This window comes from Volvox carteri, assembly GCF_000143455.1.
Source record: "Volvox carteri f. nagariensis unplaced genomic scaffold VOLCAscaffold_5, whole genome shotgun sequence".
Lineage (NCBI taxonomy): Eukaryota > Viridiplantae > Chlorophyta > Chlorophyceae > Chlamydomonadales > Volvocaceae > Volvox > Volvox carteri.
The window spans coordinates 1340693-1354112 of NW_003307548.1; the positions used below are offsets into that span (position 1 = coordinate 1340693).

The 13420-nt window shown below is 50.5% G+C and overlaps 2 protein-coding genes across 2 annotated transcripts; one reads left to right on the top strand and one right to left on the bottom strand.

The window, feature by feature from the left end:
* Positions 1 to 1267: 1267 nt before the first annotated feature.
* VOLCADRAFT_87420 (uncharacterized protein) lies at positions 1268 to 3922 on the top strand (the record flags this gene model as incomplete). The annotated part of the gene is made up of 3 exons (XM_002947068.1): positions 1268 to 1818; positions 1964 to 2070; positions 3189 to 3922. The coding sequence occupies 3 exons, from the start codon at positions 1268 to 1270 to the stop codon at positions 3920 to 3922; spliced, it is 1392 nt and encodes a 463-aa protein (XP_002947114.1).
* Positions 3923 to 7601: 3679 nt separating this feature from the next.
* VOLCADRAFT_103335 (uncharacterized protein) lies at positions 7602 to 12296 on the bottom strand (the record flags this gene model as incomplete). The annotated part of the gene is made up of 10 exons (XM_002947204.1): positions 7602 to 8765; positions 8897 to 9073; positions 9261 to 9432; positions 10041 to 10143; positions 10597 to 10790; positions 11129 to 11227; positions 11456 to 11635; positions 11716 to 11860; positions 11932 to 12007; positions 12164 to 12296. The coding sequence occupies 10 exons, from the start codon at positions 12294 to 12296 to the stop codon at positions 8581 to 8583; spliced, it is 1464 nt and encodes a 487-aa protein (XP_002947250.1). The 3' UTR covers positions 7602 to 8580.
* Between the last annotated feature and the right edge of the window lie 1124 nt (positions 12297 to 13420).

A 13420-nucleotide genomic window follows, 5' to 3' on the forward strand; every position in this document is an offset into this window, starting at 1 on the left:
GCCGAGATGTTGGTTGTGGCATCCTGTAATATCCTGGGCATGTCAGGGGATCTGCATCGGTCAATCGGTTCTTTTCTGAGGTCGTGATATGACACATCTCGGCTTTACTAGCTTCCGATTATAGACTCCGGCAGCGACAGATGACAAGGGCTTGCACTCCATTCCTGAGGTGAAGAAAGCAGTAAATTTATTTTTAATTGCTTTCAAAGCCTTCGCAAAATAAAACATGGCAATCGCTGCAGAATTGAAAGTAAAATACCAAGATTGAAGGTGGCCGATACATATTTCCTGTACCGAAACAATATTATCTATCTGAATGGATGGAAATTTATTGACTTTTTACCTATTATCAGTATGATAATTACGTTCTGCTAGTACTTGCGACAGTGTGTATCGGCGTGTATCAAATAATATCATCTTGCTGAAGATTTCAGCAGCTGACGAGAGGTAACATGCAACGCTGGGATACTTAGCTTCAAAGCCATGATATACCGCTTCAAAACTGTGAAGATTACCAGCACATTAATTATTGTTCTATGCATCATGGTGGCAGCATCTTTGCTCTCACCCCGATTGGCAAGTTTCGTCGGCAACACAAAGATTGTCTTACGTTTGCACAAGCAGAAAATTTTGGGAGATGATTTGGTGTTCCCTAGAACGATTCCTGCGCAATTATCTCTGGTGGGAAACTCTTGGCCCAGGACACCCGCCAATCAACTATATTTCTACGAGTCCTAGAATCGGCCCTTTACAACGCGTTTCAAGGTGCTGAACGGTACTGTCTACATTGACGCAAAGGCAGGCACCCAGAATACGTGAACACTTTTGGCGAGATGTTGGTTGTGGCATCCTGGCTCTACGAGCTCCCGGAGATCGGAGATGAACTGGTTTATAGGACAGGGACGCGGGCAGCGACAGACGGCAAGGGCTTGCACTCCATTTCTGAAGGTGAAGAAAGCAATTTTTTTAATAATTGTCGACAAAGTCTCCGCAAAATAATAAACATTGCGATGGCTGCAGAGTTTAAAATAAATACAAAAAAATGAAGGTGGCCGATACATATTTCCTTTACCGAAACATTATTCATTATCTATCTGAATGGAAAAAAATTTTATTGACTTTTTATCTATTATCAGTACGATAATTACGTTCTGCTAGTACTTGCGACAGTGTGTATCGGCGTGTATCAAATAATATCATCATGCTGAAGATTTCAGCAGCTGAACGAGAGGTAACATGCAACGCTAGGATACTTAGCTTCAAAGCCATGATATACCGCTTCAAAACTGTGAAGATTACCTTCACAATAATTATCGTTCTATCCGTCATTGTGACAGCATCTTTGCTCTCACCCCGATTGGTAACTCGTCGGCAGCACAAAGATTGTCTTTCCTTTGCACAAGCAGAATATTTTGGAGATGATTTGGTGTCCCCTAGAACAGTTCCTGCGGAATTTCCTCTGGTGGAAAACTCTTGGCCCAGGACACCCGCCAATCAATCATATTTCTACGAGTCCTGGAATCGGCCCTTTACAACACGTTTCAAGGTGCTGAACGGTACTGTCTACATTGACGCAAAGGCAGGCACCTATTTCGGGCCGGAATACGTGAACACCTTCGGGGAGATGTTGGTTGTGGCATCCTGGCTTTACCAGCTTCCGGATATGGACCTGGTTTATAGTTCCGACGATGTCCCCCATATTGAGTCTCAGACGGAGTTCCCAGTCATATCGACCTGTTTGGGATTGAACGACATATTATCAGACCATGGCAGGTTCAGCATGGGTTACACAGTGCCACACTTCCTGCAGTGGGCTAGGTGCGTCCTGCAAACAATGAGGTTAATAAGCAAGGATTACACGGGCTTCGTAGCTGTAATTTGGGATGTGCACAGCGGCCAGCAGTAGCTTGACGCATTGTGGACTTGAACCCAATAAAATGTTGCATACGTCGTTCCATTACAGGTATTCAATGTCTTCAAACCAACTGCTAGCCTTCATGCAGTGCCTTGACGCCGAGTACCCATGGGAAAGGAAGGAGGCAAAGGTGTTTTGGCGCGGTTCATCCACGGGTAGGTGTGCATAAGAACGTGTGCATGGGAAGGCTTCAAAGAATTTGGTAAGACACCTTGTACAACCGCATAATACTTCTCGTTGATTAAATAGATGCTTATTATTCTGGAACCTGGCATCCACGTAGTACTCGGGAGATGTCAGCATGGGTGTTGTAGGGAACAATCCACAAGCTGATCTAGGCTACACTCTGCAGTGGCCTTTGTGTAACACCAGGCAAAGAGTACTCAGGGAGATGCCAGGGGAGCTGATCCCTTCTTACATTCCTCCCCCCTCGAGCAAACGTCCTCGGCTGCCCCCGGGCATATCTCATAGGATTACAGATTGTTTAAGTTAGTTTATTGTTGTGACATTGCGTCAGTCCCCGTCCGAGATGGAGGACTTTGATTTTACTCAGCTGGTAGTCTTCTCGCCCACCCGGGCATCCACCTTTGCGGTATTCCACATCGTGCCTGGTGTACGATATGTTCGCAACCGGATTCAATGCAGGGAGTTCCCACTTCCTAGCAATTCGCACTAATGTAACACCAGGCAAAATGTACTCAAGAAGATGCCTGAGGAGCTGATCCCTTCTTACACTTTGCTGCCGAGCAGAGCGCCTGTATGCAGCTGTCCCCACTACTCCTGCAGTATGATGTGTGAAACAGGGGGGTGTATCTTCGCCCGTGGCAGCTACCCTGCGAAACCCTGCCTTCCCCGGTATTTCGGGGCACCCTCATCCAGTCACCCTAGTCAACTTCTCAGTGGATCGCTCAGGTTCCGCACCCACCACCAGCATCCAACGGAATCTGCCGGGTCGACAGCGGCCCAACTCCGTTCCTGGTCGGCTCGCAGGTTAACTTTATCCCAGGTCACCACCGTCCATCAACTAGGGGCGCAATGCCTTCCACCATCGGAAGGACTTTGACCCTAACGGGTATCGATCCCGGGATCTCCCGGGGGCAATGGTCGCGCCTTACCAGTGGTGCCAAACCCTCTTTATGCAGTATGTATTTAAGCTTCCCATATGCGTGCAGCCTAAGAAGGATGCGTGCGTAATGCACATCAAACATAAGAGTGCACCTAAAAGTAGCTACCATCAATATTCAGTTTTACCTGGATACGTCCAATACTGCAGGGCGTCTACGTGGGTGGGATAGCCCAGCCTGGAATACACACCACAACGTTTCCTGGACTCCTGAGGAAGCTCTGGCAAATCTGGATTTCGCGGAGAAGCTGGCACACAACAGGCGTATTTCCGCTTCCCTCATGAGCTTCAACTATCCATGGATGGACGTTGGTATTACACATATCCATGACTACGACTTTCACAATCCGGGCCGCCTTACTGAAGTTAATTCACAGCTCGAGGTATTCAACAAGCTGGTGGTGCGCCCTGGCTTACCACTGGAACAATGGAACAATTACTTAGTAAACTTACATATTCATGGCCATGGCTTCACGGATCGTTTGCCCTTCATGCTGCTCAGCAATACCCCTCTACTGGCGGTAAAATCGCATATTAAGGAGTGGTACCACAGCTTCTTCAAAGAAGGGGAACACTTTCTGACTGCCAGCGGAGACCTGCACGACCTCCTTTACGTCGCGAAGCAGATGCTAGACAGGCTGCGAAATGGAGACAAGGAACTTCGTCATATGGTTGCAAGGAGACAAGAAATCAGCCGCCAGAAGTTTAATACGATAGCCATACTGGATGCATTTGCCTGGGCCGTGACCCAGGCATGGAGCTGGTGCAACTGGAAGCCAGACATGCAGGAAGGCTTTGAGGTTTTCAAGGTCCCTAAACTCAATAATAATTTGCCACCCTATATCTGGAAAACAATAAAAAAAACACGACCTGAACAATTTTAAGGGACTCAAAAAATATCTCTGACCCTGCAATATTAACATTGTTGCAGGCAGAAGAGCGGGCCCCATGGCATACAGTACCCAATCCATGGCGTGTTGCCATGTCCTTATGAACTTGCTCAACGACGCAAGGACAATGGACGCCTTTACCTTGGGGAGCTGGACGTGGGTGCTTTACAGTCGCAGGTTATTATGCTTACAGGGGGATTTCACTGGCTCGCTTGTTAGCGCTGAGTTTAAAGTGCTGGGACCACGCCTTTCGTTGTGCACGCCGTTTTACATTATGCGTAATAACATGTCATAACGAGTGTTGAAAAAGCGATAAATTGATAAATAGGTTGCGGGAAGCGGATTGAAGCAAATTTAAACAGGCCCTGATCGTTTGAACGTGAAAAATCTGTTTGCCACGTTACAAGTCCTGCTGGCCTCTGTATTACCCCCAGAATTGTTGTAAAAACAACATTTTGTTACCATATTCCCAATTCACATCTAGATTGGAAACGCAACGTCTAAAACGAAGAAGCGCTCAGCGGTAATCCAGTATTGTGCATAGAGACTTTTAACCAGTGCTTTTAAAAGAGCTATGAGCCAGTGCCCACCTCCCGCCTTTGGGCGCGGTGCGAGACCAAATATACTTATATTCCGCTACGTACGTGCGTTTGGTGCTTGCGAGTCGAGATCGATCACCATTGTACTTCCTTATGGACCTTACAAAATTAAGGACCGAACCAGAGAACACAATTTCAATTCTTGATAATCTTTGGTAGTAGATTTGTCAGTGGGTAGCGGAAGTGCGTCCCACCTTAGCAAGTTACAAGTTCCGCACAAGTGCGGGGGTGTCCGTAAAAGCCGGGGGGGCCATGGACGGTAAATCGTTTTTAGTGCAGTTACGTGGTGGACCATCATTGTCCTCCCTCGTCCGCTTGAGCACGAAGCGCCTTAGAGCAACGCGCCGGGTCTCCTAGGCTTCCGGGAGGAACCTGGCTAGCGCCAGGGGTGGGGCCTCGGTCATAATCGTGCGCATGTTGCGCCCTTGAAACGCGAGGTCACGTTCGTACTTAGCCCGTGTACTAGTGTACGCAGGGCATTCCACAAGGACATGCATTTTGTCTGCAACCGCCCCGCAATTAAAAAGCCTCCAGGTGCGCGCTGTGCGCTCGCGGCAGTTAGGTCGGTTAATCTCTAACTCCCAACAGCCTAACCGGAAACGCATAAGCATTTGATGCAAACGTTGGGGCATGGCGATTTCAGCGTGGGCAAACCACTTTTGCCGCGTGCTTATAAGCGGGGGCGGCCCCATTAAGTTCAGATAGCGGCATGTGCCTTGACGCCGGTACTTCCACTTGGGAAGGTGCGCGGGTCGCCTAGGGTATCCGGGCACTCCCACCGGGCGTCGAGCCGCCTAGCGAACTCTTTACGTAAGCTTCCCACTGGCAACCTAACGTGGCGTAATGCGCTATGAGGTCACCTCGCAGGGCGGCTGGAGGCTCAGCTCCCAAACCATTAAGGAAAGCTAGGACCTTGTCCGTCCAGCATTCAGAAATTTCTTGGGGTAAAACAAATCAAAACCCTCCTTCGATATTTGTCAAAGATTGGATAACCCAGAATTACTGGGATATAATTGAAGAACTGGCAGATAAAGGGCAGCAGAACCTTTCCATTCTTATGTCCATAGCTCCTTCACCTACCGCAAGACAAGCAGGACGTGAAGTTAATTTTTTTGAAATTAACTCAGCAACAAACCCAAGAGCCAGCTCAAGGTCGGCAATGAAGGCCCGGTGACTCTTGACAACCGTGTTCCAGAACCTTAGTACAAGATTGGCACTGGAGCGGCCTTTGTGACAGCTCGCGATAGAGCGAAGCCATAGTCGGGCTCCTCGCTCCTACCACTGACTGCATATACGCGCGCTGCTCCTGCACTATAGGGTTCACCATTGCGTTCTCGAAATTCACACCAATAAAATCAGGTCCCAAAACTTGCACTCCATACGAAAACACCGGCACAACGAGCGCGTTATAGAGGGACATGCACAGCTTAGGGGTAGTAATTTTCTTATCTCGACACAGGGCACTGAGGCAAAACATGGCCCGTTTCCCGGCTGCTAGTAACTGTTTGGTGCATGCTGAGAACTGCGCGCCTGGGCCGTAATGTAGCCCGAGGTATCGCGCCGCCTCATTACCAGCCAGTACCCTCAAACACGCCCCACATAACCGGTACTCGGCTTCCATTAGGCGCTTCTGTTCCCGTGCTGTGCCCCCAAAAATGAAGACCGCCTTGCAATAGGCCTCGAGGAGTCCGAGTAAGCATTGGGCTCTCTCGTGGCCAGTTGCAACTAACGACGCATCATCGACAAAAAGCAAGTTGGTGAGCTCACCGCACGCCAGGCTTACACCCTGCTCGCGGAGGATGTTCCATCGGTCAGGAAGGCGCACACGGCAGTCGGTATCGTGGGCCTCGATGTAATGAGCAAACACCTCAATGAATAGTCCAAAAAGGGTGACAATAAGGGGGCACCCTTGCTTTACGCCGCGCCCCACGGAGAATTCAGGCCCCAACTGACTACCCAGCTTGACACGAACCTTCACGTCTGCATAGCTTGTCTTCAGTGAATTGAGGATACGACCGTGCAGCCCGTACGACTCAAGGAACCGCCAGAGCGTCTCATGGTCGACCGAATCAAACACCTTACTAAAGTCAATTTGCATGATGATAAGCGGCTTAGCTCCGGCCGCCGTGTGCTTAGGAATGAGATGCCGCAGCGTGAATAGGTGGTGCTCAGTGCCGAAACCATGCCTACAACCCGCCTGGCTAGCGGCACGAAGCATATTGTCTTCACAAAATTTGGTGAGCCGCCTCCCAACAAGGTTGGCGTAGCGGAACATATTTGGTCTCCCCACCGCGCTCAAAGGCGGGAGGTGGGCACTGGCTCATAGCTCTAAAAATCTCTGGAAAAACCGTTATGCCCACATGCCGCTTTTGATTTATAGGTTTTCAAGTGGAGGACCTGAATCCATATTATTACATTTGTAGCGTGGCAGTCAGTCTGTCGGAAGGCTGGAATATTTCCCAGCCATCAAATGGATGCTAATCATGCTTTAAGCATGAACTGACTGAAATCGTTCATCAGGATATTAGAGGAAAATCGCGACTCGGAGTGCGCTCCGAAATTCAGAGGACGCTCCTAGCGAGGTTTGGAAATGTCGCAGGGAAGTCAACGTAACACCTGCTTCCCAGATTCGGACGCCCGACATGAGCGAGGATTCCCCCGGACAAATATCTCCATTCACTACTTGAAACTTAGGCGTAAGGTGCAAGGGTTAGCCTTTAACAGTCCGCCTTGCCCTTGTGGTCAAGGTTTTGGGTCTAACTGACGACTTGCAATGAGGGTGCAGTTGCACCTGGGGCGGCGGATGAGGATGCGGCTGTCCGCGTGTGCTCCGCAGGTCTTCCGTGCAAGCAGGCGCTGGAGACAGCTGGGGCCGTGGCCGCTGCTGGTTTGGCTGCCGTTTGCGAAAAGGGGCGGCCATGAGAAGCTTGGCTGAAACCTAATGAAGCTTGGCTACATGAGTTATGAGCCACAACCTAGATGACTACGCTTGCTAGGGGAGCTGGTGACCTCGATTCCATATGGAAGGAGGTGCAGTGAAGATGCATGACATCCCGAAAGACCGCACGGAAACGCACGGTAAACATTATAACAAAAACTGTTGTGACAATATAGGCTTGTAGGAGCTAAGCTCAATAACCAAATTCCATTAACGGAAAGGAAACTGCTCTTGCGATGCAGGAGTGCTGCATTTACTGGAACGGGGCTGCGGCAGCAAACGGTCGCATACAACACAGAAATCCCCACCATACGCACGAATGACCCATATAGGCAAGTGCTTTCTTTTCCTAGCACGTCAAGTACCATGCTGGCCACGTTTTGCTACAGAGTCGCTTACCACCTTGACGGGCTATGGTCACATTCGACGAAATCAGCTGTTGCGATGGAAAGATTTGTATGCCACTAACTTTCCCCTATCTTGCATGAAAACCTGACTAATCTATTCCCCCTCGCGGTCCAAACAGCGTCGAGCACCATGTCATACATACAAGGCTGGCTTAACGACTTCAGGCCACGCATCAGCTAGGCTTAGGAACAGCCGATGAGCCCATGAAGCATCTGACAAGTGGCCTTGTGGCCTAAGGTTGGCAAACGGCATAGGCCGCCAACATTCCAGGGGTGGGTCCCCTACATCTCCAAGTGGGTATTAAGCGAACAATGATGTCGATATAAGGTGCCCACGAAGCGAAACCAGCACCAATTTCACCTGCGCCCGTACGCTGATGCCCAGGTCAAGTGGGCACTCCTGCTATGCCGTACCATGGAGGGAAGCTTCATATGCGCAGAAACATGTGTATGTGAATTCCACAGGGCAAGCATGTGACCTTGAGACCATCAACAGCCTTCCATGAGATCATAGACATCAGGCAGCAAGACACATCCAAATAAAATCCGTAGGAACCTCAAAATGCGGTCACTAAATATGAAGCCAACGGTCAAAGCTCCATGGCATCCTGCCCTGCACCACACGGAGTGAACGTGAACCCCAAAGCTGCAAATGAATCGCCCTGCACCTTCACACTTCAGCCCTGCCAGCCCTGGTTGCCGCGGCGGTCACCATTTTCCCCACTCCTCCTCTCCATCCGAATCCCGGACGGCGTTGTTCAGCACGGGCATGCTCTTCGACTTGTGTGCGGGTCCGGTTGCTTTTGTATACGCGGCGGGGATTATTTGTTCAGGGCCGGAGGAGCGGGTCGATGCGGACGCCTTGCTTCCATCCTTGCCCCAATCACCCCAACCTGCACGGCCACGCAAGTAGAAATGCACAACGTGAAAGGTGCTGAGCTACGGACAAGTACAAAACATGTACAGGTCGTGCAATTGCAACGCAAACATCTAGGCGAATATTGGCACAAAGATCCCTGCTCACCATCGCCATCGGCCTCCTCCGCGTCAAAGCCTGAAAAACTTCCACCATCTTGTTTTTCGCCCGCCGAAGGGGTTGAGCGGCTGGTTGCTCGACGGTTCTGCCAGGAGCTAGACGGGATTTGAGCAGAGTTGAGCTGTTGCGAGCTCGTGGGCAGTGCTGCATAATCAGACTTGTCGCCTGCAAGTCACAGCGATATCTCCAACTTTACTGCTTATAAATGTAAATGTGTTGAAGTGACGGGTTCATTGTGACCAATGGCCGCCTAGAAGATGGCAAATCTCCCAAAGCGTGCAAGAGTTACGCGGATGGCAAATGGATAACAGAGCTATTGCAGCAGTCATTGTGCAATCGTCACGGCACCCACCCCAGCGACCCTGTGCGACACTGCTCGACGTTGCCCCAGCGCCGCTGCTGGTTGATGCCACCACCGCAGCCCGCTGGGAGCCGAGGTCCACGGCAATGCCTTGCTGTCGTGCCGCATGTTCCACCGTCGACGCCACCTTAGCATACAACCCGCTCAGGGCCGCAAAGCCAGACTGGAGAGCAAAGGGAGGAAAGCCACAGACTCTCCTGAGGTGTCGAATTTGGTCCACTTGCTAAACCACGGTATTAAAATCATGGCAACATGGCGCCTTTCGAGTCTGTTAGACTGCACAATGCCGCTGTGCTCGATGCGCTGGATATTATCGCGCGGAAGTCAACCTTACACATTTCTAGCGCAACGTTACGAAACGCGACCAATTACGGGGCCATTGGAATGTAAGGGTAACGCTTGCCAGCTTTCCTTGGATAAGTGTTAAGGCAAGGCCATTCAAGTCAAACCGTAACGGCCTAGGTTAAATGCTTGGCTTCTCGTAGAGGAGCTTCGAGAAGTGCACAGACAGATATGTTTCCAAACAGATTTTCATGACGCGCAGAAGCCAGATTCGAGCACACTGTAATATGGCAGCTGGGCCCGGCTGTACTACTTCCTAGGATGACGGTGCACTATTACACTTGGAATGCGACTGCCGCCTGGACGTTGATGATCCCGTGCAACGCAATCATGAAAGGGTAATAATGGAGAGAAATGCTTCATAATGGACAGCCGGTTACACATTTCGGTCTGCAAGCCTACCAACATAGCTCCCAAGCCCTCTCTTACCTGCGCTGCGTGCGCTGCTTTCTCGCTAATAACTTTGGCGTTGTGGCTCAGGGCCTCCCCGACTTGTTTCTCCTGCAATGTCTGGCTCAACTGTGCCGAGCCGCTGCGCTCGTAGTTTGCATGATGCATTGGCCGAGACGTCAGGGCAGGGGTGCAAGGCGTCATGGACGATTCTACAAAACGTCATCTTTCTTAGGCCATTCCCAAAACTTCAAACAGAATCCACCAATCGGGTTTCGAAACACTGATCTTATGTCGAAAACCTGGGGTCGAAGATCTGGACTGGCTCATTCCAAAATGCAGCGTCCAACTGGCTCAGAAAAAACTTTTTTACGCTGTAAACTCGGTTTCATGGAGCCTAGGTGAAGTATGAATTTTGTGCGTGCATAACCGCAATTCTGCTTGTGCAGTCTACTGTCATTTTCCCTGCAAGGCATTTGCAACTGTTACTGCGACCTTACAACTATCGGTTGCGTGTACGGACGTGCTCCTAACAGTTCCACTTCCAAGATGGTTAGGCTATCATGCATGATAAATTCTAACCATATTCCCGTACCTTTTAACAACCTGCGTAGCCGTCTTGGCTGCAGTCTCGGCAGCTTTTGTTACCGTGGTGAACGTAGACGACAATAACTGGGTCAAGTCATCCACGCCACCTTGGGCCTTGAGGCGAGGAGGTGGTGCGGAGCCGAACCCTACATACTTCCCACCCTGGCTGGGAGGGACACCCTCAGGCCGGGAGGCATTCTCCTGCAAATGCATAGCGGCGAGTATATTCCCAGCTGTGTCTACAGACGCCGGCTGTTCGCAGAATACATACAGCTTGCTATTTCCCCGAGCATTTCGCCGTCCTGCAAAAGCTTTACATAGTAAACCACTTAGCAAGACTGGCTGCCTAACGACAACCCAGCAATCCTGCACAGGATTTTGATGCTGTGCTTGATTTGCTGACGGCTTTAAGAGCTAGCATCTTGCATGCGGCAGCGGGTCAGATCAACCTGATTTACCGAGCCCCCGGTCTTTTGAGTTCAACTTATCGATTCCTGCATCCTTATGCGATTTTCGTGCGTGCATCTTTAGGCGCACACCTGCATCTTCCGAGCGAAATAAGACTCTTTTCCTGCAGCAGATGCTTCCAACTGCGCCCGGGTATACTCGCTGCGACTTGTAAATCCGCTCGATGCCGCCTGCATCCGGAAACAGAGTGGGGACATGACAACCCTTCCAGCATGATTATGCAGATCATAAGTATCTTCAGGAAAAACATAGGAATGTTTCACGCTGCGGCAAGATCCTGGCAGCATACCATCTCCCCCGGGCCTACCAAGTGTACATACGACCCGCCCTTACAAAACAATCCCGCACAAAGCCCCTCCCTTGACAACTTAGCCGGCAGTGTTTGCTAGTGTCCTCACCGAGGCTCCACCGTCAGCCGCCTGATCACCCCAGTCACCCCAGGCATCATCCTTGCGGTTTGTCGCTGGCGCCTTCGGGATAGCTGTCCTGGCGGCCGGGACCGGGGCCCCCACTTCAGACGGTGGCGGCGGCGTGTATTCTCGTCCCTCCACACTAGCACGCAACTTCTCGCGGTAAAACTGTACATTGAGCGATAGGGATCCTGGCAGTGAGGTGTATTGACGTACACGGAAAGGGCTTCACCAAGCCCACCACCCACCTCGGCCGCGCGAGTATTATATTTTTCTTTGATGTCCGTGCTCTTATCCACTCCGTACTGCTTTAAGAAGGCGTTCAACTTAGCATTGCCACCTAGTTGCATTTTCTTTAGCTGCTCGGGAGACCAAGAATCCATCGTTACCGATCTGCAACGGCAATGAACAAATTAAGATAAGGTTTGTGCATGACATGAGCAGCGCGTACAGCAGACGCGCACCTGACGAAGCTGATATGAACACCCAAACCCCGATGTCGTCCACTGCATTCCAGGCACATGAATATGCCGTATGATACTGCAAGATGGCAAAAGCATTTTAATCAGGAGCAAGGCAGCAATTCCGCACCCTGGCTTACTTTAGTCCCGATCATGCGCGCAGCTCCAAGACGAAGTAAATCACATGCATACCTGAGGCCCATTGCGGGTTCTTCATTTCACAATCTGAACAAACCTGTAATGGGGATAATAGGATAGTTACCAGTAAAAATCTGGTGTTTACCTAGGAAGCCCGAATGCAACTTCACCCTATTATCCGGGCGCGACTGCAACTCGCGCAGAGTTGCTAGAGCTTCTGCGGATGCCATAGCTGTGGTAATTTGTTGAGAGCGACTATAGGTGCGCTTCTTCAGTATGTGGTAAGCGTAGCGTGTGTAATGAGATCTGCGTGGCCTATGAAATACAGAATGCAGTCCGTCGGCAAGTGTATCCGAAGATACAACCGGCCAGCATGCAGCAGAGTGACAAGTAAGCTACGGAAAAGTAACCGATTTATATGCCAAAGTTCTGCCGCTTACACTGTATCTTAACATAATCGCAACTACACATACATTAACCCACGTGCTAGCTAACCGGTTTAGAGCCAGTTTAGCCTTCACAAAACTGTTGCACCGTGACAAGACTCGTACACTGCAACAGGCCAGGTCACAATTACCATGCATCATCATATGGCAAGCACAAGCACTGTATTGCGGCTTAAATGTTGTACCGCCTTTGCCAATTGAGCACAGTCACCTTCGTGCAGACCAGGTGGTTGGACTTAACGTGGATGTAACACACCTAAACTGGCTCGTGGGGACACACCGAAAGGAGAAGTAGGTTTCATTGCAGGCCGAACTTGTCTTAGATCGAATTCGAGCTTCGGCTGTCAGTTGTCTTGCTACAGCCTGGAGCAGCCCAACCGTTGCGGTGCGAGTCCCGGCTTTTGACAGAACTTTTCATGCGTATCCGTACGCACGAGCACTTCTCTTCTTTTGAGCGGCTCCGCACCCGGCGCGAGCGACTGGCTCCATGCAGACGTGATTCTACCAACCTGCAAGACTCCCCGCGCACCAGGTGCTCCCGTGGCAGTACGGCTGAGCCGTTGCAAGTAGGACTGATGGAAAAGACCCTAGGCGAGCCTCTGATGATGGGCCTTGCATTGGCAAGCATTACATTGTGTGAACGGTCGTGGTCGAAACGCTTACTAAACGTTGACCGGCGAACGTTTGCTGAACGCAGAGACACGTTACCCCCCTTACCCGATTTCCTCGACGTGGGTACAGTTGAGGCACAGTTGAGGCTTTGCGTATGGCTTCCTATGAACGTGTTGGAAATCCGCCGCATGACAAACGAAGCCTAGGTTGTGTTAAAGCAGCGTTTTATTGGCTGATTTGAGGGACCTTAGCGACCACGTAAAAGCGGCGAACACCACGAGAACATGGGGACTTAG